Raw genomic sequence first — 24516 nt, 5'->3', positions numbered from 1 at the left:
ACCCCCCCCCCCCCCCCCCCCCCCCATCCTCGAATGAAAGCTCCACCTCTTATCCCCGCCCAGTCATCCGCAGCATCCACACTGCACTTCTCGGCCCGTCCCCTGCACCGCCATGTCATCGCACGCTCCATCACTTCACGGAAGCGTTTTCCGTAGCCCAAACTCCACTCTCTCATCACGCTCCCCAACCGCCCAATGCCCATCTCCGCATCCTCATATATCCCGCCTGTCCATATCAGCGACCCAACAACATGGTCTAGTTTACGCTGTCCTTACCGCTACTTTTGTGCAACCGCATTTAGCTGGAGCGAGGGCCGGGGCGACGCGCGCTCTGCGCGTCATCCCTGGGGGCGGGTTAATATACAGCGCCTAGCTCCCTTGATGCGGGCGGTGAGCGCGATGCATCGGTTACTACAAGGGGTTAAGGGGAAGGGGTGTGGGCGAGGGATTTGGTTGGAGGGGCAGCGCTTCCGTCGAATTATGGGTCTGATGTTGTGCTTGCAACGTCCCGTTCTTGCCGGCATGGGTGTCCCTGGGTATGCTTTCGATGACCACCGTCCGAGTAAGATACCTCATTATACAAACTAGACTGTGGCTTTGAGCAGCAAGAGGCTTAAAGCAAATGCGGTGCCTGGCAGTAACCGCCGCTTCCTACACGGTGGAACATGGACCTCGGGCACTCAAAGTCTTCGTATGGCTGAACATGGCCCTGGGCACTTTGTGTGGAGCTACAGACTCACAATACCGCCTTTTCCGCCACCTGCATCTTGAAATCAGGTCCAATCTGATGGTTGCAGAACTAGCTGCATGGCCAGCTGCAACAATCAGCTCACATCAACAGAGTGCTGACCAACTTGGGCGCCGTATGACTGAATCTCGGTATGGATGAAACCGATGCCGTGCTTCCAAGGTTGCTCATAGCGTCTTTGCCGGAGGTAGTTCCGCAGCAAACGTACCTTGAAGATGTCTCTCTGGCAAACTTGGCAATTCTTTCTCCGAGGCATCGATAATTCTGTGCATAGGGCCGACCAAAAGACGCCGGTGTGGTTGAGGGTATTGTAATACGAGATCTCGCACTCGGCAGCTTGGCGGCCCGTCTGTAAGGAACCTTCCCACCTGCCAATCGTCCTTCCCGAGATGCGCTACGATAAGCGAACAAAGCCATGATGAAAGAGGACCCACCTTCAACATCTCCAGGACGTAAAAGCAAAAGCAAATAATGAGCACGGCCGCGCCAGAGAGATTACTGATCGTTCTTGACCTGACCTGCCTCGTGTCCATCATCGTACGAAAGGATTTACCTCGTGGAAGCCCATGGTGCCGCCGATCCCATAGCCGGTCGCGAAAATTGCCCCATTGCAAGACAAGATCGACATATACATCCGACGTTTCTATAAGTCGCTTGCAAGCACAACGCCTTCGCGGACCCCCTCCCAGAACGCGGTAGAAGATCGTCCCACAAGGGAGGCTCAACGTGCGCACAGCGAAACCTAATCGATCCCGCCCCAGGACCTCGCTTATCTGCCAGCCAGTCTGGCAAGCCTCATTTAGACGCCGACCTGTGTCACGCTGCGGAACAACAAGGATGCGCGACGCCCGCAGATATTTTGGTATTGGTGGGCCACTTCCTCCCTCGAGGGTGATGAATGGAAGGAAAGTTGCTCCAGCAGTGTCATGCACCATGCGCGCTCACCGATAACCTGCTTGCTTTTTTTGCGTGGTATTCGCCGTCCAGATCGTATCCGACCGCCTGTCACTCCGGGCAATCGGAACGGGTGCTTAGCGTGTATGCACGCTGATGTGACCATTACATGGAAGGCCGGAAGCTGGCATTGTGCGTCGAGGCAGTGAGATGGTTGAGCGCATGAGCAGGGCGGTGACTTACAGGCAGGCAATACGGGCTGTTGCAGATAGGCCAAGGTCGCATCGCGCCGATTCCGCTCTACCCTCAATGGCGATGAAGTCGATCGTCCCGACCGCATCGTCGGGTCATCTCACGTAGAATGTTTGAGAATAGTGTCTGTCCTACCATTGACGGCGTCGCCGGGAGCTGGTCCCTGTATCGCGAGGCTGCAACACCCATGCGTACAAGCCACCAAAACCAAGCATGTGGACGAGTGCGATATGACAAACATGAGCATTCTCCTTACGTACTGGAAGCGGACTGTCAGATTAGGCGAGGTCCCAGAGGCTTGGTGCTGTGACGACGTTGGATCAAAAGCAAAGCGAGGGGACTCTAGTTGGGGGAATTATTTGGTCCGAGCTGAATAATGTTCCATGTACGAGGCAGGTGTCACTGGAGCGCAGCAACGCACTGCCAAATTGCTCTTGCATATACTGGTAAGCTTAGCATCATATGTGGTTCTATAATTGTGGTTGGCCTTGCAAGAAATGTGTATGCCAAGGGCGTTCCAGGCAACGTTGCAGATTGAATCCAGCAACTCCAAGACTACGAATGTCCAATGACAGACGAAAGGGTCCATAGATACGCCTTCTATTCAGGTAGACTGCTGCTCATCCATCGCTTCCAATCATCTACCGAGATTTCAGTACCCAATGGCGCGTTCATTGGTGCTTCAGAAAAATGCATGTCATATGCAGATGCTGACTGCCGTTCATGGGCCATCGTCTGTGGAAACCCTGAGAGGGCCTGGCCAACTTGGAAAGGGAGCAATTCGTGCATGCTCGGATCTTGGATCTGGTAATTCACGGACCGGTCCGCGATTCTGACGGCCCAGGACGCCTGGCCTTCGGGACTGCTGTTGGGGCTTATTGATTGCGGGATGCTTTCGAGGAAGTCCTGAAACGAGGCTTGGTCGGATATCCCTGGGAGTCCTGGCGCAGGCCCAGCCTTTGCTATCGGAGGGTGTGCTCTAGACGTAGCCGGAGAGGAGTATGTAGGGCGCGCTGGTAGTGGCGCAGAAGCAGGCAAGTGCAGCGAAGGACAAGAGTTGTGTCTCATCTGAGCGATTGGTGCTTGTTGTAGATCTAAGAGATTGCCCTCGTATTGTGGTTGTCGCTCGTCAATTGTGCTCGCCACTATCGGATGATTGTACCCATTGTTATTCTCTTCAAAAATCTGCGGCTGCTGCGAGTGAGGCGGACGAGCATGACGATGAGAAGCATCCGGAAGAGATATCTGGGACACATGATGCTGCTGCATTTGTCTGGTAGAGTTTGTGTGCAATGTCGGCGCTGTGACACGGTGTGGCTGATGATCATCCAGAGTCGGTGTCGCGTATCTCGTGTGTGCCGAGCGCATGGTCGTCGATCTCCGAAGGCCCTGCATACCTCCCACTGATCGAGCATCCTCTGTATCTTCATCGGATTCTGGGGAATCCATCGGTCCGCCGCCTGGTGACACTTGCCCCTCACGCTTGAGCTGAAATGGCTCCGGCGGCTCAACTCCTCCCAAATTCCATGCGATTGGAGCGAAAGCTTCTGGGACAAACCCCTGCAATCCTGGGTCTTCGAGCAGGAACATACCTGTCGCATTCATGACAGAGTCTTCGTACATTGCATGTGGGGCGTTGATTGCCTCATTCCAAACTCTTGCCACATCGCTCTCACAGCCCTGAGCTTCCCGTGTTCCAGCATGCCCTGACGGCATTTGTGTTACCTCGTGCAGCTTCGCTAGTCCCCAGCTGATCCTTTCGACGGCTAAACTCGCAAGCGAATGAATGTTCTGGAGCTCTTGGAAAACCACAAACGCCTTTTCCGCCTTTACCGCGCCAGATGTGACTGACATGCGTTCCATGGCATCAAGTAGGAGGATCATGCTGGCGTTGAAAGCCTGCTGAGCCATGGTCCAGGAGATGAGTGCGGCCGGTACTCGCAGGTAGAAGAAGAGGAATGCATCGAGGACTTCTTCCGAAGATGTGAGGACCAGAGTACGGCCACGGAGCGATACGTTTGTTGCCGTAGTGGGTGGTGACTGCGATGGGGGAGTCCGATTAACTGACCTAAATGCCGGAGCCATGGCCTTGATGGTGGAAGAATAAGCTTGTGGTGCGTACTTGTCAAGTCTCTGACGATTCAGGAGGATGAGATAAGTATGTGCTTTGCAATGATATACTACCATTTGTTAGTGAATGTCAAACGGAGTCTCACAGAAGCTAACCAGCAGCCATAGCACTTAGCGGCCATTCCGGAATCTCGGTCTCTTGCAACAGCCAAGTACTATCAAATTGTAGCATTTCGGGCATAGTGTCCAAAAGTCCCTTGAGAGAATCAGTGAACTCGTCCACTTTTGCATTCGTCAGACGTTCGCTACTCAAGATCTGTCTAGCCAAGATCGTGAAGTAGTTGATAAACTCGCTGAATCGAAGCATACGAGGATCGGTTGTAAGTTCATGAGGGGGTGGACAGTCCCCAAGTCCGCTGATGCCAAGTGGACGACCGAGTGTCATTGAATATTGCTCGTCCATATGTAGCATCCACCACCAAAGCGTTTGCCGAATAGAGCATTCGCGCTGTGTTGGAGGGGCTGGATCTAGTTTTTTGGGGTGCCGATGCAGACCTATGGAGTGGGCCAGGCGTATGGTTGTACCAAAAAGGGTCCAAGCATCCAGAAATCGACCACTGTTGGTAAGGTATGGCCCAATCATAAGAAGAGCCTGTATACCGAGGAGAGACGGTTTGTGCATGAACGAAGCTAGACGCAGTGCTTGTTTAGCGGCAGCAACTAGCGGAAGTCAGTGCAACAGTTCCGTGATACCCTTTGGTCAGCAGCTTACTGTAGATGTTGCCCTTGTTGATTTCAAAATGCATCGTGTCCACACCCCATTGACCACCAGATCGATCCCACACAGAGTGTTGGCCACCTAATGCTATGGCTGCAAAAATAAGAGCGAGCATATCAGGGCACATTTGCGCATTTCTTCTTGCGTCGTCAAGGAAGCGCTCAACCTCACTTTTGGTAATCTCGAGCGGCACGTGTGGAAACGAGCACACATGGACTCGCTTTTCGAAAGCATTGAGACACTCGAATAGCTCTTCCCTTTGCGGCAGACAATTTAGTAGCTCTGGAATACACTCCTCTGGTGTTGCTGGGAAGAATGTTGGGAAAGGGTAGGGTGGTGGGCTTTTTGGCGTATACATGTCTTGTCCCCGAGGCATGAGATACGCCAGGGATGAGGACATGGGCCTGATGTTCATCGTAGCAAACTTGTGGACGTTAATGGCTGCCACGGTAAACATCGCGATACTCACATCTGTGACCACACTGGCAAGTCCAGGAGAACCGAAGTAGATGCTATCTTGCCATTCCGAGCCCTGGAATCGTTTCTGCTTGGCGGTACGTCTCCTTTGCGAAGAGCCCGATCGGTCCGCGAGATGCGAATCGGGCGAGGTCGCAAAATCTGACTCCTCATCCTCGATGGGTATTTTGCTTGCGCGTAATCGCTCCTTGAGACGGAGATTTTCTGCGCGAAGCTTGCGCAATTCGTAAGATTGTTGGATAGGCGCATAGTCGCCTCCTTCTGCTATGAAATGACAGTCCTTGGGCTGGCCCCGAGCACAACATGCTGAACAAGGTTTGGTACGATCGCACTGCGTATAGATCAGTCTTCTGTGGTCAAGGCCTGTCCAAATGTCCTTGTGAAACCACAAATCTGCGCAGGTGCATGCTTACTTTCACCTTCCGCTCTCGGCATTTAGTACATGATAGAAGCTGACGGGGTTGCTGCGAGGGTTGCTTTCGTCTATTTGGTGGTACACTAACGGGTTGCTCGTCAGACGTATGTGAGCGTTCACCGGAATAGTCCGGCATGGTAAGGTCAGGAATTCCGGCGGATCACGGATATGGACCGTGGAGTAACATGGGTCTGGGGCTGAGGAATGAAAAATTCGACGGTCGTTCGGACATGCGAAGATTCGTGCGGGATCCTATATGTAAGAGTAGTTGGTGGCCGCGAGATGTCCGGCGGGAATGGCTCCGCTTCAATCACACGTTAGAGGGTGGAGCCGTACAATGGTGATACCGGTGGTGCTGCTATCTTCCGAGCTCAATATCTGCACACTCGAAGCCTCATTTTCCAGGTTGGGATACTCAATGGGAAGTGGATAGAGACGCTGAATATGGGCAATGCTGAAGCATACTAGATTGACCGTAAATTGAACTACCAGATCGGTCGTGCTGCATCGCGTGTGAGCTAGTCTCCCTCAGGAATTCAGAGCCTGGTCGTACAATAATATCGCCAAGCAGGGAGAAGGGATGTCGGGAAAATAGACGCTACATGACACCGTACACATTACTGACGCACTCCTTCACCACGGGCCGATCCTCAGTATCGTAATCATGCGCCAACCGGATCGCTTGCCGTGTTTTTTGTTACTTTTTTTTCCAGAGCCGATCGAGGTGCGCGTTAGTCGCAGCAAGACATTCCCATCCTTGTTCGATCGTCCTCCGTCGTTAGTGCATCCATGGCTTGCAAGTGGCTTGCAGATGGCGCATGGTGAGGGCTTTGCTTATCTACTTCAACTTTTCGTTCTTGTCTGCCGCGCCAGAAATTTACTCCTTTGCTGCTCGCTATTCGCTCGTCAATTCCATCGACGTTGCCGCGCCGATGAATATTTGGAATCCTGTGCGCGATCGGCAGAAACCTTGCAAGCATCCATGCCTCGTGCCGTGCCGTCGCACTGAACGCCACGTACCGCGATTTTGGGACAGCGCACATTCCGCAACCCTTACGTTCGGCGCAAAAAACAGGGTCCCTCGCAAGGACCATGCTTTGACGCATCAGCTTTACATGAAGCGCGTAAATGTCTTCAACGATCGAACCTACGCAGAAGTCGGCTGTCCTTGTTGCAGTGTCGTCGGCCAGGGTTCTTGCGATGGGTTGGACTAGACGTGTATGCTTCTTAGTCACCGTGACAAGTTCGCAAAGCCATTTCGCATGGATAGTGACACAACATGCTAGGGAACAGCCTCCTCCCAAAGGTCTGCTTTGCACACGAGCAGGCGATGTAGATGCTCACAGCAACCGAGTTTGTGAGGCTGCTTACAGCTAATCATTCGCCCGCTGCAACAATTGAACAGGCTTTACGAAAATCAAGCGGTTAAAAACATCAATCCAGGCAAGTCGAACTTCCCATTCGTCACCCGCTTGCATGTCCTCCGGTCCGCAGTCGACAAGCGCTCCGAATCCATACTCTGGGAGTGACCCTGTCGCGCCTGCCCACGTCAGCGGGGATTCCCCTGGAGGTGTTCTCACCCAGAACTTAAACGTTTCTGGAAGAGACGCCTCTTTATAGTAATACGCTCTGTGCAAAGCCAACGTGCTCCAGAAGGTTTCAGAGGTTCTCTTGGTACTAGCAATGAGACGTTCTCGCGGAGAAAGTGTGACGATCGATTCTTGCATTTGGCGTTTGGTGAACGGTAATATCCCGCGCCCGCCAGTAGAGGCTACGTTGGCGTCGAACTGCTTTCCGGTGTGAGCCTCGTACCGTAACGCGGCCTCGATTTGCCAATGGGCTATCATGTCGCTGAATCGCCTGAGGGGACTCGTGACCCTGACGTAACCTGGGACTCCGATTATTCGATGGGGTAGAGGAGATGAGTGTGAGATAGCACGACCCAAAGAGTTCATATACTGTGATATGAGTTTGTAAGAGGCTTTATCCTGCTGCTGCTCCAAGCGTGACAGTATCTCTCGCAGTTTGGACTCCTCCGAGGACGAGGCATCACTGTTCGGCATCGCAATTGTACCTCTGAATATGGCAGGGATTTTTCGCTCTGTGCACCAGGATGCAGCTGTCGAGCAAGCGAGGATCATCATCTCTTCGACGATATGTGAGGGTTTTGTACCACCAAGATCAAGCCAGCTTTGTCGCACACTATTCGTCACCTCGATAATTGGATCGCCTTGGACGAGGCGAGATCGATCTGTAGAGGGTGGATTCCAGGCCAGTCCAGCTCGGTCAGGGCTTTCAAAAAGACGCACATGGTTTTTGACCCTATTCAGGCGGATTGCTCCAGCAGCTTTGCGTTTCTCCCAAAGTCGCTGGGCCGCGGTGTACATGTCTTGCAGATCTCGAAGTTGTTCAGCGGATACCGCAGGTGCACTCGCTAATGCGTCGCTGATTCTGGGCTCTCCGCCGACCACAAATCTCCGAGTCTCCATTGTTGTTTGGTGTCCTAGGAGAGAGGACATCTGGGAAGGGGTGATGGTGACGATGTTGTGTACTGTGCCTGACTGTATTTTACTTTCCAGCACATTGCCGCCAGCATCTATTCGCGAACTGAAGGTAAGAACTGGCCGATCACGACCGAGACTAAAGTGGCCCCCAGCTGCCCATGCAGGAAGCATAGGGTAAGCTCGTTCTGGTGTATAGAAGGTCTCAGTCATGTGGGCTGCAAGGCCGGATAAAGTATGTGTTTTATCGAAAAAAGCAGTAGGGTTCGCCACGTGCACATGAATCCAAAACTCAGAAGTGCCCCCCTCTATCCGCTCGATGGACACTCCGTCGTCAATCTCTTGAGCGCCAGCGTCATCAATGCAGTAGACGGTTGTTGAGCCCCAGTCGCGCCGTAAATGAGCCATGGAGTCTCGGAAGTCAGGGTTCTTCCGAGTCAGCTCGGCCTTGGTGTTGAGTAGTTCTAGGTTTCGGGACAGCTTTACGGTGGGGAGCATTAACTGTTCATCGTAGAGCGTGCGGTTTTCGTAAGGCGAGATAACGCCAATCTCCTGCAGAAAGAGCATGCCTGTCGAACGCCGAATTTCGAAGGCATCGTCCTCAGGAAAACCGTTCGACTGGACAGCCCCTGGTTCATAACAGCCGGTAGCCATGACGAGGCTTGCGCAAGCAGCGTGGAGACCGCTGATACCAGCGTATTGCATAGTAAGCACCCACGCTTGTAAAAAGTCAATTATCTTTTTGTCACTGTGGCTGAAACGCTCGCCCCAGACATATTCAAGACCTGGAGACTTTTCAACTCGCGACAGGGTAACCTTCTTGCTGGGTCCAGCCACCCCTCGGTTGGGCTCACGATTCGTTCGACTGAGGGCTATCAGCCTACGGGCCTTCGCTAAGAAGTCTTCAATATAAGTCACTCCCTGTGATCGTTTCTTTGAAGCGCCCTGATCCGTGCTGGCGGATGTGGCAAGGAAATCGCGGTATTCCCTTATCCACTCATGCACAGTTTCCACCACTTCCACGTCGTTCTTCGGTCGAATTGCGAAAACATTAGTTAAGCGGTGAGTGCGAAGATCGCAGCGAAACCGAAACTCATTATGAAGTAATGACTTGCGTACAGCGAGGAGCGCTGCTGGCGAAGGCCTCCAAGCCGGATCATTCTGAGCCAGCAGAGTCTTTGTTATTTGAGACAGAGTCATCATGCGTGTTCGTTTGGCATCCGCAAGGACCGCGTAAGCTGTGTCGAGAACGGGCGCATGGGCGCGGTAAATTTGTTCCGCCTCATATGTCATGCCTTCCAAGATCTTTAATACAGGAGAGCCAAGCTCGATCGGGATATGGAGCTCGCCCTTGGGATCGGCTTTATCAGGATTTGTGGGCATAAAGGGGATTATAGGATCGAGGAGAGCAGGATCTATGCAGCCGGTAATGGCAAAGGCGACTCGATTTAGGGTAGAATGGCACCATCGACCGTTGACTGAGAAAAACTGGCTCTTGCTGTCTAGCTGCTGGACAAAGACGGCAAGAACTGGCTCACGGCCGGGTGAGCGAAGCTCGACAACATCACCAGGCTTCAGAAACAGGCCAATGGTGATGAGGTCCTCGCCCTCCTCCTCGTCCATGGCATCGACATTTGGCGTATCAATGTCTTCGTCCGATTTGGAAGACGAATTGAGCTTTGACATGCCATTGCGAACATCTTCGTTCGCGGGATGGTTCCGAAAGGAAGACAGTACATCTTCAGAAGGCTTTCCATGGTCTTGCTGCCATTCTACAAGATGGCTTCGGAAGGGCAGCTGTGTCGGGCGAGGTATGAGGGCGGGGTCGAAAGTGGGTGGGGCAGTCGACGGTGTTGCGGAAAGCTGCTGCGGACGCTGTAATACGTTAGCTTTGGCTTGAAGTAAGGTGGCAGGTAGTCCTACTGTTGTCGTGAGGTGGAACGCTCGCTGTGGCGACCGTGTAGATTTTATCGTGGAAGCTGCACTGCGAGTTCGAATCTGGCGAAGATTGATTCGAGAAGTTCGGAGCCGCCATTGACACTGCCAGCAAACATGGCGTGCAGTCCACAGAGTTTGAGGACGCATGTTGTGGCAAGACGTGAGTGTTGAAGCCAAGCGTGATTTCCATACGCAGCATGTAGAAACAAGTCGCGGTCCGCTAAGACGCGACGCTAAATTTCTGTCGCGAACTCACATGTTCAGGTCCATCACTCAGTAGACATAGGTAGTAAATTATTCATATTGTAATGTTGCAAACCTATCTTTTCCACACGTCAGCGAAAGAGCAAACTCCATGAATCTCACAAGCCCTGCAAACACTTTGCCAACTTCACTGTGTCAAGGTGGCTATCGTCATGACTTGCGGTAGTCGGGATTACATAAGGACACGGGCCCGTGCGAACTCTGCTGCAAGACCTGCCACCACAGCTCCTGTTTCTTTTCACGACACAACTACGCAAGGTACGTACATTGCGCTTCCCTATCAACAACACTCCCTTTTCTATGATGTTATCAAAAATTATAGCATGTATTATCTGACCGACGCTTCGGCGCCGGCCTGTGGAATCAATTTTTCCTGATCGAATACTCCCTTCGTTCTTTCGACATGAACTATTCTCCCGACGAGTGCTGACGAATGGTAGTAGTTGACATGGCCTCGAAAAAGGCTCCTACCGGGCACTTCTCGATTCTGTACTTCGCCGCTGCCTCTACATTCACGGGAAAGACCAGCGAGCACCTGCCTGCGCCTATCAAGGCCTGCGATTTGTTCGATACGCTCGAGGACCGGTATCCAGGCATCAAGGGAAAGGTTCTCGCTAGCTGTGCCGTGACAGTAGACCTAGAGTACATTGATATCAATGAGGGGGATGCTGCCGATCTTGAAAGGGTGATCCAGGAGGGCGACGAGGTCGCCATCATTCCTCCGGTAAGCTCTGGCTGAAACGCTGGAACTTGTGGTTTGCGAGACGATGGGCGGCATTGAGCTGCTATGAGACATGTGATTAGATAGCAATGTGGCATGCAATTTTCAATTCGTTGCCATGAAATGAAATGGCGTGCAAGCTCCGATGTCCACTCGATTCATCTATCTCGTAGTTGATAACCTGCAGTGCTTGGACGATGGTGGTGGTGCCCGCCTGTTGACAAGGACAGCTGGGGCGCCAAGCCTTCAAACTTTGGAGGAATGACTGCACAACTCAAGATGTTCTGCTGCGCAAGTTCGCGCAACGCTGTCTATCCATCCCCAACTTTTTTCCCAAGCGTCGCAACACGTGCAGGCGACCATCTAGGAGAGGACAGGCCTGCGGAAGACAGCTAGCGCGCGTTCACCTCCCGGCTGTCGTCTCAAGCCGCCGGCCACTCGAGCACCGACCCTCCGATAGTTGGGGAAAGACAGGTGAACAAAATGGCCGACCCTATCGATCCTCGACTGTACGCTTCCTCGATACCTCCCCAAAACCAGTCCTATCCCGCGCAGCCACCCAACAACGCCGGCCAACCCTACTACCTCTCCACGCCGACAAACCAGCAGCCCGCGCATCCATCGCAACCGCCGCTAGGTGCTGCGCTGGATCCAGCGCTCGAGCAGACGTCACCGAGAGGCCCCGAGCGGTCGCCCGACGAGGACGAGCATGGCGAAGATGGCGAGCACGATGGGTATGTCATGGCCGAAAAGTGGCATCAGCGACCATGATGTCACCTTGTATCGTCGAGCTGACCAAAATGTACAGTACCTTCACCACTCCCGGCTCCGCCAGAGCGCATGACGACAGCAAACGTCCCCGAGCATGTGACTCGTGTCGTGGGCTGAAAGTGCGCTGCGACCAGGACCATCCAGATGTATCATGCAAGCGATGTGCGAAGGCGGGCCGCCCATGCATCACGACTCCCCCAACCAGAAAACGCCAGAAGAAAGCCGACAGTAGGGTTGCCGAGCTCGAGCGCAAAATCGATGCCTTGACACAGACTCTCCATGCGCAGAAGTCAGGCACACCAGAACTGAGGCATGCTGGTGGCTTCCCACCGCACGAGGGTAACAACATTGCAGCAGGCATACCTGCAGGCTCCTATCGCTTTGGTTCAATTGGCCATGACTGGGCGGACTCGGCTCCCAGCGGGTACGCCGCTGCGCCACCAGGGTACGGGCCGGCACAGAACTTTCAGCGCAGCCCGGATGCGAAGAGAAGAAAGCTGGATGGAGACAGTCATGCAACAATCCCCGAAGACATGGACGCCATCCATCGTGATTTGATCGAATATCCGGATATGAAGCGGGGAGGCAAGAGCCGAATCAATTCTGACCACTCGCACATCAATGCGCTCATCGACAAATTGATGAGCACAGAGGTCGCGGAACGCATCTTCCTGCGTTATGTTCACGAAATCTGCCCCCATTTTCCTGCGGTACCTTTCCCACCAGGAACTACTGCGGCAGAAGTCCGTGAGAAGAAGCCATTGCTTTTCTTGTCGTTACTTGCTGGATCATCGCACGGAAGTGCACAGCCGTTGGTGTCCCAGGAGGTGCAGCGCGATTTGACCAAAGTGCTCAAGGACGCACTCGCCGACATCATATGGCGCAACGGCGAGAAGTCCCTGGAAATAGTCCAAACTCTCCAGGTAGCCGTGCTCTGGTATCGTCCACCCTTACACTTCGAGCAGCACAATTTCTACATGATGGTCAACTGCGCGGCTGTCATGGCTCTGGATCTTGGTCTAGGCCGGAAAGCGACACCCAACGTCATGAAGCTATCTATTGGCCCATTTCGTCGTTACCACCCGAACTCGAGTAGCATTGAGGCGCGGCGGACGTTTCTGGTGTGCTACTACCTTACCATGAGCATCACCATGGTATTGCGACGTCCTATCCTACTACGATGGACTAAATATATGGAAGAGAGCGTCAGATTACTCGAGACTTCGCCCGATGCCTTGCCGTCTGATAGACTGCTTTGCCAACAGGTCAAGATGGCTCACATTGGCGAGGACATATCGGTACAATTCTGCATGGATGATCCGTCGGCAGAAGTCATCATATCCGAGCCAAAGGTCATCTATGCTATGAAGATTTTCGAGAATGAGCTACAGCAACTGAAAGACGAAAATGCCAAACTTGGCGAAGTGGACCGTAAGGCTAATCCTGCTCTTTGTTATCGAGCTAACGTCTCTATAGCAACATTGCGGGTGGCGGAGCATGTCACAAATCTATATCTTCACGAAATCGCTTTGCACAGAGATCAAGGGTCTGCAGATCTGCAGCCACCGTTCAACGAGGATCCTCTCCTTTCTAGTCCTGGTGACCAGAAGCATGTTCCTATCGGCCCAGCTCATATCGGTGCCCTCGGCGAGTGTCTTAGATCCACGCACGGCATCCTAGATACTATCTTGAGTATACAACTGGACATCCTTTTGACCTTGCCAGTCATTTTTTGTAAGGGGAAATAATCATTGTTCGTTCCGTGAGCTGACGATGTGTTAGGTGTGCGTTCTATTTACGCCATCGTATGTCTTATGAAGATGTGGGTGTCCGTCTCTAGTTCTACAGAAATTGGCAACATCATCCGAAAGGAAGACCTTCAGATCGAGTCGTATACCGAGCGTATGGTATCCATGTTCAACGCAATCGTGTCTCGCGACGCGCAGTCCCCGCACGGCAAATTCTACTTCGTTGCGAAGCGACTGCAGGAGCGTTTTGCCCATATCAAAGAGGGCGCATTCAAGCCAGAACATGGACAGTCAGAACACCAGCCCCGACCACAGTCCAACGATGCGCATGGTCACATGTCTCGACATAACTCTGCCAACCAGACTCCATTGCACCTATTGTCTGAAGTCGCCATGGGGAGCAGCAACACAGCTGCGCCACAACAAGGCCACGGGCACTCGCACTCGCAACAACAAGCGCAAGCCGCCTTACAAGCTGCACACCAATCACAGCCACACATGCAACAAAACTGGTTCCCGGGCATGTCATCACAGCCTCTCGATGCGTCGGGCGTGCCTCAGGCTAACTTCGACGTGAACTTTGATTTCACGCAGTTCGACCTTGGCACGGGGTCTGATGCGGATTTGTCTGCACTGTTCATCCCCGACTCGATGATATGGGGCCAGCCGGTGCCGGATCAGAATTTGTCGGGATATAATGGCTTTTAGGACCGTGCTTGGGATCTTGGTAGTGATGCAGTGTAACGAGTAACGCATTGGCGCTTTTTAGGATCCTTTTACGATGCGTCCAAGTATTGAAAGAGGTGATTGCATTATTCCTGGGCGAAGATGAGTGAAACTCGTGACCCGTCTAGAGTGGATACGTGGGCATTCATGTATGATCTTCCTGCCATCTCGACACTTGTGCTCCTGCAGAAGTGAAGATATTATCATATGCCAGCACTATTCCAGTGTCGCATCTTACGACCTGCTTCCAATCTCTGCCAAGTGGATATACGCTCCAACTCCCTGCATCATCCCGAGACAAGTCTCTCCGCTCGAGTTCGGACTCAAATGCGCTCTAGGAGGCCCTGTATGACCCTTCTCGTCCACCACGGTACTGGCGGATGCTTGCCCTTCCAGCCGGAAATATGAAGCTCAATCAAGTGCCACAAGATACTCTTTCAACCCTCAAACTCCCTACTCCCCCCAACATCCCCCTCATTACTCACGCCATACGCATCCTCGAAGCTCGCCAACTTAACCCCCCACATATCCGCGCCCTCCCCAATATCCCGTTCCACCTCGTCCTCACCACCATCCCAAATCCCATCCCCAGCCCACCTAAACGCAAGCACAGCCCCATCCTTCAGCCCCGCTCCCTTCGGACAGTCCTGAATCCCACTGCTCTTGCCAGCTTTCGCCTTGCCCTTGCCCTTCCCCCCATCATCTTCGCTCTCCTCGGCGGCGGTCTCCCACTCGCCTAGCTGGAACCCTTGTTGCGCGTCGTGCGTATCGATGGGCCGGCCGAGTTGGATATCGGAGGGCGAGTCGGGGAGGGGGATTGATGCGCCGGTTTCGGGATCTTTGAGGCCTGTGTCGCTCAGTGCGGTGTAGAGTTGGGCTTTTATGGCGCTGAAGGTCTGCAGGGGGTCGACGTGTAGGAGGACAGTGGTCTTGCGGGATTTGAGGCGTAGGGTCCAGGTTTGGGGGGAGGGGACGGTCATTGTGGTTTTTTGGAGGCCGCGTCGCGCAAGGGCGTGAGGTGTTGGAGGTGATGTGAAAGACGGTGGGTGGAAGTGGCGAGTTCTGGTGGTTGACTCAAAGGAGGAGTTGATTGACGCGTCTTTTCAGTAGTGTAATAGTGTAACTAGTCGTTTAAGGAGCTTCGAGATCAGTCGACGCGTTGTCGGTGAATCTTGGTGGGGTACGTGGGGTAGCGCGACAAGTCGATCTTGACCTCGGAGTCTTGGCATGAAAGCTTCACTTCATCGGAGCTTTAGGGACATCGATTGGAAAGCGATTGCTCTCACAGCACTACGCAAGAGGAGAGGAGTAATTAAAAAAAAAGCCATTTAAGTCTTTTCGAGATCGGCTCGCTACTGCAGCTATCCTGAAAGCCAGGGATTTCGTGCGTACCAACACCATCCCCGAACATACCTCCGCAAGACCTCCGCCTTCGCTTTCGCGTTATCAACCTTCACCTCTACCACGCAACCTCCGTCTCAATCGCAACTTACACACCACCAACCACCATGTCCTCGAACCTCCCAACAGCCGACCCATCCCCCGAAATCGCCCTCCCACCCCGCCCCTCCCAAACCCCCACAAACTCCCCCCGCCTCGGCATGCCCTTCGACCGCCGCCTGCTCCTCACAACCTTCCTCTCCGGGCTCTGCGGCTTCACACTGGGCAGCACATCCGCCGGGCGCCTAGCCTCGCTGCGCTTCCGCGCCGAGAACGCGCACCGGCTCCCGATATCCCAGCCCGGCTGGTACCTGTACCACAAGTCGAAAAACTACTATAAATGGCGTGCCGGCATAACCGAGGGATTCCGCAAGGGCGGGCTCGTCGCGGCGTGGAGCAGCGTCTTCTTCATCGTCGAGGAGTCGCTGGACATCTTTCGGGGCACGTGGCGCGCGGGACGCAGTCTGAGCGAGATGGAGGGCGTCGACGAGCTGGATATTGCGCGCGTTGATCGCGGGGTCGGGAAGAGTAGGGATGCGTGGTCGAGTGCGGGTGCGGGCATGGTTACGGGCGGGTTGTGGAGTGCGTGGCATGGGTTTCCGGTTAGTACGGCGGGTCGCACGATTAGGATGGGCGTGCTGGGCGGGTTGGGGTTTGGGTTGGTGCAGGACGGGGTGAGGTGGGCGAAGGAAAGGTGGGGGGAAGAGGAGGGGGAGAGTTGGGTGAGGTTAGGGGCGAAGAATAGGCAGGGTGAGGGGGCATGAGCGGTGGGGAGGGCATTGTTCAATGTGCTGGAAGTACTACCGCGCTCGACGGGGATGTTAGCGAGCTGTTCCTCGTACGAAGCCGCAGCAAGAATCTGCGTGGGGAGATCGAGGTGAGGAGCACAGGTATTAAACCATGCCGTAACGCAGAGCAACGACCTCGATATACGTGGGGGTTGACTCGGGGGAACGACGAAGTATCAAGAGAGGACCATGATCTCTAGGACAAACGAACGCAAGAGGTTCAAGCTCAGAATCGCTCTGAAGCCACATAGTCATTTTCGTAGGGATATCATCACACGTACTTTGCATGTCATGCCACCCATCTATCCCTTATTCCACCCCTAATCCTTATCGAACCTGACCGCGGGCTGCTCCCTTATCCAGCTCAAATCGACCTTGTGCCCTAACAGCTCCCTGATATTGCTGACTCCATACTTCATCATAGTCGGCCTCTCCAGACTCAGCCCAAATCCGTAAACCCGCATGTCCCTCGGCAGTCCCATGGGCTCCAACATCTCCGGCCTAAACATACCGCTGTTGCCAATCTCCAACCACCTCTTCAGGCCCTTGTGGTATCCGAAGATCTCCATGGACGGCTCGGTGTAAGGGTTGTAAGCGGGCTTGAAGCGCAGATTCTCAATGCCCATGTTGCGGAAGAAGTCCTCGAGGAAGCGCTGCAGGCCGCCGAGCGTGAGGCCAAAGTCTGCAATCACGCCTTCGATCTGGTGGAACTCGGCGAGATGCGTGGCGTCGACGGTTTCGTTGCGGAAGACGCGGTCGATGGAGAAGTAGCGGGCGGGTCGCGGGTCTTCTGCGAGGCGGTGGAGGGCCCAGGTGGAGACGGCGGTGGTGTGTGTGCGTAGCACGAGGCGGAGTGACTCGTCTTCTGCCCATTGGTAGCGGTAGCCTATGGAGCCGAAGGCGCCTTCTTGGTGCACTTTCTTGACGTCGTTCCAGTACTTTTCAAAGTCGCGAGGCTTTTTTGCGCGCTTTTCGCTCTCTTCGGTTGCGAAGAGGCGTTTTGAGCCAGACTCCATGCGGTCCATGGTGGCCTCGTTGGCGGGGTCGGCGCGAGGCTTGTCGGCTTTAGGAGGGTCAGAGACGAAGAAGGTGTCTTGCATGTCGCGGGCGGGATGTTGTTGCGGTACAAAGAGGGCATCGAAGTTCCAGAAGCCGGTGTCGACGAAGCTGTGAGGCGTTAGCTGTGGCTTTGGATCCCAATGATTGTGCAACTTACTGTCCTGTTGGCATCTCGACGAAGCCTTGTGAGAAGAAGATGTTCCTGAATTCTTGCCTGACCTTGTTCAACGGGTGCAACGCGCCAGCATCCTGATTTGAGCCAAGGGCAGCGAAGTTGTATGGCTTGAAGTTGGCAGTCTCCCACGCACCGCTTGCCAAAAGGTCGACGGTCAAGTCGGTGTGCTCCACAGGCATCTCCTTTGCATATTTTGGACCCTTTGTAACGGTGTATGTGATGACTTTGAGGACTGTTGCAAGCTTCTTCTTCTTGAGGTCTGCGAGGAGCTTTGCGTCGGACACGGACTGTGTTTCTTGGATGTTCTTGAGCATCTCCCGAGTGGTGTCCTTGGGCTCCTCTGTAACCAGGAGCACAATCGAGTCGCCATCCTTCTTGATCCACTTATTCTTGTAGCCATTACCTACTCCCACGCTCGCTGATTGCGCGCCGACGATGTTCTGTTATACAAGTAAGCTTCAAGCACGTGCCTCGTCTTCGGTATCCTACGCACAGGTAATTCCTTGATCGAGACCTTCCCCGCCTCTTTGATCGCTTTCCAGACCTTGAACTCGTGGCTGCCAGTCTCGACGATAGCTTCTGACTCGGGTGTCAAAGTGACCTTATCCGAGTTTAGCGACTTGTATTCGACCATAGACCGGCTCGCTAGCCTGTCCAGCGCAGCCTTTATTTCAGCCTGTGGTATGGTGGGGAAGTCATCATTCGTCTGCAGCGTCTCTTTCGTGTCGAGCAAATCGAGAATTTCCTGCGTGAGATTTCGGTTCTGCGTCTCGAGCGGCACGGGCACCGGGCCCCGGGTTCCTGGCATTCTGGCAGTTGGGGTTGCTGTTCGGCGCGTTGCAGTGATGCAACTTCAAAACGTGGGGTCGCGATGAGTCGAATGTGGAAAGAACGGAAATGCGGTGCTCGGACCACCGAGCAACGCCATTGGCCAGAATGCTTGCGCGAGTGCAGTTGAAGGTATAGGTACCATTAGAGTATGTATTGTTTCTTTCGCCACGCGGATGCAGTCAATTTTGCTTCGTCTTTGCATACATTTATGAGACTACATTCGCCTACACATTAGCAAAGTCTGCAATTGGACGCAGAGAGATTCGATGTTAGCTCGAAGAGTGCTTCGTACGGCCGCGAAACCCTCAACGCTGAAGGGTGAAGTCCACTCTACGTCTGCTGCCAGATGTAGAGACACTGTACAGACTACGCAGTGGTAGTTCCGCGTTGCTCAAGCCAACGTGCGCTGCCAAACACACCTTGATTGTTGTCACGACAACGCATGCTCCCGAATACAGAGAGCTTTTGCAGTAGCACTTACAGCGTCACTGGCTTGGCTTTTAGTCTTTGTTTCAATGTACATGTCGAACTTTATCTGGTTCGACAGTTGCATGTGGGCTTCAGATAAGCAGCCAGATAACATGGAGAACACTCAGCTAAGCTATCCCTACCATGTGCGTCCAGCTCGAAGTAACCTACCGCGGATAACAGAGGCTAATCACTCCATTCCACTTCTACACGTGTATGCTGCTACGAGAATACTTAGCGACTCCAACCCTACCGGTCTTCATCCTCTGCTGGCACCGCTGCTGGGCTGCAAGCGGCATAGTTGTTTTTGGCGCCGAAACCAATGCAGCAAGTTTTCAGATGTCGAGCGAGCAGATGATCAAAAGTGCTGTCGCGCATTTATTGACCGAAGTAGCAGCGACGTGCAGCAGCGACCAAAATTTATTTCAGCCGCGCGATACTGTGGACTTATGAGGTCACCGGCGCGATTAACATCCGCACCTGGGGAGCAACCGACAGCGGTTACGCGTTAAATGTTTCAAACTCGTGGGTTTTGTATAGAGGTCGGCAGAGACCCACCGTCACCTCGGAGCTGACGACGTGTTTATGCGAATCGCAATAACATTGCTGCAACACGTGTTTGTACTGCAAGCACTGCAAGCACTGCGAAACGCTATGGGAATCGTCGCCCGTGGGCATGATGGTGACATGGGGCTTGGCGCCGATAAGGTGTTTGAGTGACAACAGATTGTCGTGTATTGATAAATGCCTCGCCTGGACGTCGCTGTTATTGATTCGGGCGTTGCTCGTTTGGCTGTCCGGGGTTACATCCGAGCGCGAATTTGGCAATCCATGCTGAAGCAGATGGCGGCTGGACAGACGTCATCGCCTGCAAACGACCAGCTGCTCCTGGGGGGTTTAGAGAAGCGGGCCGGTTTCTCCACGAGTCTTCGAGGGTGTATCAGAAACTGCTGGGAAACGACGAGCAACCTCGACTTATTATTATTAAAGTCTGCGCCGTTGGACTCGCATGCTGCCGACAGTGCGCCAATAATCGTGGTGGAGCTGGCGGCTGCTGTGCGACATGGCTTCTAGCTGGCGGGCATTATTTTTGGAGGGCCGACGATCTCGAATGGGCCAAATGGCGAGGCGAACCATTCCCTTTGCGTGGGAGGCCTGCCCGCGTCCCCAAGGCCGCGCGTTCTGGAGGCCGATCGCACCAATGGCAGCGCTTGGCATGCGTGCTGAATATGCCAAGGCGAGCTGCGAACCGGCCAGGGGCGATTCATCAATGGCAAAATGCGACCAGGGGAAAAAGCCATTCTCAGAATAGCGCCGCAGCCGCAACGGGATCATGGTTTCGACATGGATCGAGGGTGAGCGCGCTGAGCTGCGGAGGGTGAAGGGTTTGCCTCTACGTCAGGGTGAGACGATGCGACGATAGCGATAAGCGTCGCTCCGAGCACAGCATGAAGCTGCATGGTGTTGTTGAGGCGACGGCAGCGGAGAGTTGTGGTGGTGGATGCAGGGCGGCCGGGGGCTAAGTGCAGTGATAGCTGAGCACGGCTTGATTTGGCAGCGCCTCCAGCAGGCGATGCAATGCTGGGGGCCGACGAGGCCATGGTGCATCACCACAATTGCTGAAGGTCGACCGCGGCGCCGTCTTCACGTCTGTCAAGCGGCCGCGACTGTGCGACAGCCCAGAAGCTTCCAAGCTGCACGCTGCAATTCTCCTACGCGGAATCCGTTGGGATAAGTGCTCCAGAAGTTTTTTAGTGGGCCGAATCTGCTAGCGTCCAGAGCGGCAGGTGCGAGGCTAAGCTGGGCTGGGGCCGTAGGGGGATAACAGCCTTTCTGCTCACCACCCGCCGTCCCTGGTCTGTCCAGTCTTCCTCTCCAACGCCTTCGCCTTTGCGCGCTCCCAGTCTCTCACACACAGTCCCAGGGACAGCACACTCGTTTCACTCTCCTGTCGTCTCTCTGCCCCGCCTACACTGCTTCCCACACATCCGAGTCGAGTCCCGCACAGCAGAGGAGCCCCCGAAGCTGTCGACCGTCCTGCAGATGCGATAGGCAACACGCATCTGCCAGCACCGCACCGCAGTTCCCAGCACAACCCCCCGCACATCCACCGCCATGCCGTCGTCGCGTTTCGACCCGGGCAAGCTGTTCATCCGCACGCGCTTCAACTACGAAAAGGTGCCCGGCGCCGACAACAACAGAGGCGACGAGCCGCTGCCGCTCTTCAACGCAAAGTCATGGGGCCACAAGGTCCGCCAGCCCGCCTGGGCTAACCGCCTCCAGCGTCCGCGCATGTCTTTTGCGCGGCTCATCACCCTCGCCGTCACAATTGTCGTGCTGGTGTCCATGCTCGCCACGGGCATCTACCGGAGACACAAGTGGCACCAGCAATTACGGCACGGCGAGGCTGCGAAGCAGTACCACTGGGAGCACTATCCTCGGTAAGCCCCCACGACAGCTGCATCGTGCAACTGTGTGACTGACAGCTGCAGATTAAATGGCTTTTTCAACGGCGTCCGCACGCTCGTCCCGTACGGCGACTGGGTGTCCGAGCAGGACTACGTCAAGTACTCGCAGAGCCCCAACCCCGAGGACAACATCAAGCCCAAGTGGCCCGCCATGTCCAAGGACAACAAGGAGCCGCCCATGGACCCCCAGGTGTTCGACCCCTACAAGTTCGACTCGCCCGAGTACCTGAAGATGCACGACAAGGTCGAGACCTGCTACCTCGATGAGGAGGAGACGGTCGACCTGCCCGACATCTATGCCTACCCCGGACTCCCCCAGAACATGACTGCCCCCTTCTTCGGATCCTACGAGGAGCTCGGCATGGACGACAAGAAGTGCTTCGACCGCTTTGGTCGCTTCGGCCCCTACGGCTACTCGTACTCCCGCGACGAGGGCGGTCTCGACATGGCCGGCAAGTCGGAGAAGGCCGGTGCCGACAAGATCTGGAGCTACGAGAAGAAGGTCGACTGGCGCAAGGTCAGCTGGGCCCAGGCTCAGAAGAAGTGCCACGAGAAGAACAAGCACCGCTTCGACAAGAACGCCACCACGTCCGATGATGAGCCTGCAAAGAAGAAGCTCCCCCGCCACGCTTACATTCTCCGCACATGGACCGGCTACAAGTACAGCGACTACCAGATCCTCACCATCCGTGCCATGATCAACGAGCTGGCACTCAAGTCTGGCGGCCAGTACGACGTTCACTTCCTCCTTCACGTCAAGGACGACAGCCTGCCAATCTGGTCTTCCGAGGAAGTCTACCAGAAGGTCATCGAGGACAACCTTCCCAAGGAGTTTTGGGGCATGGCCACACTTTGGTCAGAGCAGCAGATGCGCATGTACTACCCCGAGCCCTTCCCCAACAACGTCTACAACCACGCAAAGGCCCCTGTTCACTCTGTCTACCGCAGCGCACATTTCGCTCTTCAATGGTTTTCGCAGGCTCGCCCCGAATACGACTTTTACTGGAACTGGGAAATGGATCTCCGTCTCACCGGTAACTACTTCGAGTTCCACAACTCCATCGGCGAGTGGGCCAAGAAGCAGCCACGCAAGGGTCTGTGGGAGCGTTCGTCGCGTTACTACATTCCCGAGCTGCACGGCTCGTGGAAGAACTTCACCGAGATGGTCGAGGAGGAGCTGTACAACAGCGACGAGAAGCCGGTCTGGGGCCCGCCCAAGTTCGAGAATACGGGCATGCTTCCCAGCCCACCTGAAGTGCAACCACCGCACTCGTACCTCCAGGACAACTACGAATGGGGTGTTGGCGAGGAGGCTGATATCATCACTTTCAACCCGATTTTCGACCCTGCGAAGACGAACTGGGTTTTCCGCGACGATGTGACCGGCTACGACCTCGAGCTCCCTGAGCCTCCACGACGATGCGCTATCATCACCGTCTCACGACTTTCGAAGAGGTTGCTTGACCTAATGCATCGCGAGACCTACCTAATGAAGCACCACATGTTCCCTGAAATGTGGCCTCCCACGGTCGCATTCCACCATGGACTGAAGGCCGTTTATGCCGCGCACCCTGTCCACTTTGACCACAACTGGCCATTGGAGGCCATCGACAACACCTTTAACAAACCACCGAAACCAACCGACAGCGTCTTCGGATGGGGTGAACACAATCAGCTGGGCAGCAGCTTTTACTACAACGCTGCGTTTGGTTCCGAATGGTGGCGCCGCTGGTTGGGCTCCCGCGAAAATGACAAGGGTGGCCCGGCAGCGGAAGAAGCCGGCACCGGCCGTCTTTGCATGCGCTCGACATTATTCCACCCTGTGAAATACGAAAAGGGCTCGGATTGATTCAGCACCACGTTTGCGCGATAATACTCTTTTTAATCAGCGTACCTCAGAGCGCCGAGTTGCGCCGATTCGAGCTACAGACCACCACATACTTTCGACTTTCCGCATATCCAGCGCTCCCCATATCCTTAGGACCGGCGCTTTTTTTCATCATCGGGCGGCGTTTCGAATCGGCGTTTTCACTTGCATCAAACACATGCATGGAATTGTATATTTGTCTGGAGCCCAGTCTCTTTTATGTTTCCTTTGCATTGAGCAGTATACCTTGGTCATCCTCACGCACAAAAGTCGACGGGATGTGTAATTAGCCGGCATCTGGCATCCGCTCCTTTTTCCGGTTGCAGCGCGCGAGCGGGGATCGATCCTATACACAGGAGGAGCAATGAAGCGAGAAGAGCAGTGTTGATAGTTTGAGCTTGGCTTGTTCTCCCGTTCATTTGGCAATGGGCGTTCCTTTTTAAACCAAGCATGCGGAAATGTGTAGACGATGGGAACTCTTGTTTTGGGAAATATTTCCTATGTGTTACTCAGTGCTGAATAGGCGCTGGTGTGAGGTTTTGGTTGTAGAATTATGAAATGCAATTAAAATAATTACAACTGCTTCTCCTGCGTGCACCAGCGAACATTCTGGATGTGATGCGCATTTTTACTCTGTATACATACCATTCGAATTTGAGATGAAGATATATATAAAGCTGTGTGTGCCGCCGCTCTGCATGCTTCTACACACATGAAAGGGTATTACGGCATAACGGCTGGTGTCTACTGTCAAATCCTGCAATGAGTTTGACCGGCTCTGTCGACTGAATGTTCGAACAATACGCAGTAATTTGATGGCGAATACACATCCAACAATTAACACTTGATGCTACCAACAGTATTGCAATTGTGGCTCTGGGAGGAGGCCTTGCAGGATCTAGATGCACCGGCAGAACGACCGTTGTACCGGGCCTTTGATCGTGCCTGTACGCTGATATGAGCTCGTGGATCGTACCTCCCCGTCTTACGTTATCATGTACCTTGACCTTCTTCACCTTTTCCTTGTCACCCGCAAACTCAATTTGCATCCCCCCAGAACGACGAGGCCCGCATGCTTTGCAGCCGATACGCCCACCCCCTGACTCTGCACTCCGGT

At 54.2% G+C, this 24516-nt stretch overlaps 11 protein-coding genes across 11 annotated transcripts in view; 4 read left to right on the top strand and 7 right to left on the bottom strand.

Moving 5' to 3' along the window:
• Positions 1–342, bottom strand: part of SNOG_20007 (hypothetical protein) — a gene marked incomplete at its 5' end in the record, with an annotated part of 659 nt that extends 317 nt beyond the window's left edge. The window contains 2 exons of the mRNA XM_001791228.1: positions 180–226; positions 277–342. Coding sequence (XP_001791280.1) covers positions 180–226; positions 277–342 — 113 coding nt within the window. The remainder of the gene's footprint in view (positions 1–179; positions 227–276) is intronic.
• A 482-nt stretch (positions 343–824) lies between these two features.
• SNOG_00599 (hypothetical protein) lies at positions 825–1165 on the bottom strand (the record flags this gene model as incomplete). The annotated part of the gene is made up of 2 exons (XM_001791227.1): positions 825–924; positions 957–1165. The coding sequence occupies 2 exons, from the start codon at positions 1163–1165 to the stop codon at positions 825–827; spliced, it is 309 nt and encodes a 102-aa protein (XP_001791279.1).
• Positions 1166–2873: 1708 nt separating this feature from the next.
• Positions 2874–3805, bottom strand: SNOG_00598 (hypothetical protein; the record flags this gene model as incomplete). The annotated part of the gene is made up of 2 exons (XM_001791226.1): positions 2874–2962; positions 3292–3805. 2 exons carry the CDS (start codon positions 3803–3805, stop codon positions 2874–2876), a joined length of 603 nt encoding a protein of 200 aa, XP_001791278.1.
• Positions 3806–7007: 3202 nt separating this feature from the next.
• SNOG_00597 (hypothetical protein) lies at positions 7008–10189 on the bottom strand (the record flags this gene model as incomplete). The annotated part of the gene is made up of 3 exons (XM_001791225.1): positions 7008–9164; positions 9255–10010; positions 10121–10189. 3 exons carry the CDS (start codon positions 10187–10189, stop codon positions 7008–7010), a joined length of 2982 nt encoding a protein of 993 aa, XP_001791277.1.
• A 300-nt stretch (positions 10190–10489) lies between these two features.
• SNOG_00596 (hypothetical protein) lies at positions 10490–11208 on the top strand (the record flags this gene model as incomplete). Its single annotated transcript, XM_001791224.1, has 2 exons — positions 10490–10595; positions 10778–11208. The coding sequence occupies 2 exons, from the start codon at positions 10490–10492 to the stop codon at positions 11074–11076; spliced, it is 405 nt and encodes a 134-aa protein (XP_001791276.1). The 3' UTR covers positions 11077–11208.
• Positions 11209–11541: 333 nt separating this feature from the next.
• On the top strand, positions 11542–13679 carry SNOG_00595 (hypothetical protein; the record flags this gene model as incomplete). Its single annotated transcript, XM_001791223.1, has 5 exons — positions 11542–11792; positions 11867–12950; positions 13095–13260; positions 13384–13563; positions 13678–13679. Coding segments are annotated over 5 exons (1683 nt in total).
• Positions 13680–14740: 1061 nt separating this feature from the next.
• SNOG_00594 (hypothetical protein) lies at positions 14741–15283 on the bottom strand (the record flags this gene model as incomplete). Its single annotated transcript, XM_001791222.1, has 1 exon — positions 14741–15283. One exon carries the CDS (start codon positions 15281–15283, stop codon positions 14741–14743), a length of 543 nt encoding a protein of 180 aa, XP_001791274.1.
• A 528-nt stretch (positions 15284–15811) lies between these two features.
• SNOG_00593 (hypothetical protein) lies at positions 15812–16507 on the top strand (the record flags this gene model as incomplete). The annotated part of the gene is made up of 1 exon (XM_001791221.1): positions 15812–16507. One exon carries the CDS (start codon positions 15812–15814, stop codon positions 16505–16507), a length of 696 nt encoding a protein of 231 aa, XP_001791273.1.
• Positions 16508–16851: 344 nt separating this feature from the next.
• SNOG_00592 (hypothetical protein) lies at positions 16852–18573 on the bottom strand (the record flags this gene model as incomplete). Its single annotated transcript, XM_001791220.1, has 3 exons — positions 16852–17698; positions 17748–18205; positions 18259–18573. 3 exons carry the CDS (start codon positions 18571–18573, stop codon positions 16852–16854), a joined length of 1620 nt encoding a protein of 539 aa, XP_001791272.1.
• Positions 18574–20048: 1475 nt separating this feature from the next.
• Positions 20049–20665, bottom strand: SNOG_00591 (hypothetical protein; the record flags this gene model as incomplete). Its single annotated transcript, XM_001791219.1, has 2 exons — positions 20049–20433; positions 20475–20665. 2 exons carry the CDS (start codon positions 20663–20665, stop codon positions 20049–20051), a joined length of 576 nt encoding a protein of 191 aa, XP_001791271.1.
• Positions 20666–21179: 514 nt separating this feature from the next.
• On the top strand, positions 21180–23381 carry SNOG_00590 (hypothetical protein; the record flags this gene model as incomplete). Its single annotated transcript, XM_001791218.1, has 2 exons — positions 21180–21505; positions 21557–23381. The coding sequence occupies 2 exons, from the start codon at positions 21180–21182 to the stop codon at positions 23379–23381; spliced, it is 2151 nt and encodes a 716-aa protein (XP_001791270.1).
• Positions 23382–24516: the final 1135 nt, after the last annotated feature.

Source organism: Parastagonospora nodorum, assembly GCF_000146915.1.
Source record: "Parastagonospora nodorum SN15 chromosome Unknown scaffold_1, whole genome shotgun sequence".
In the NCBI taxonomy this organism is placed as follows: domain Eukaryota; kingdom Fungi; phylum Ascomycota; class Dothideomycetes; order Pleosporales; family Phaeosphaeriaceae; genus Parastagonospora; species Parastagonospora nodorum.
Note: the sequence above shows the minus strand (reverse complement) of the source record. Positions and strands in the feature narration are given on the sequence as shown.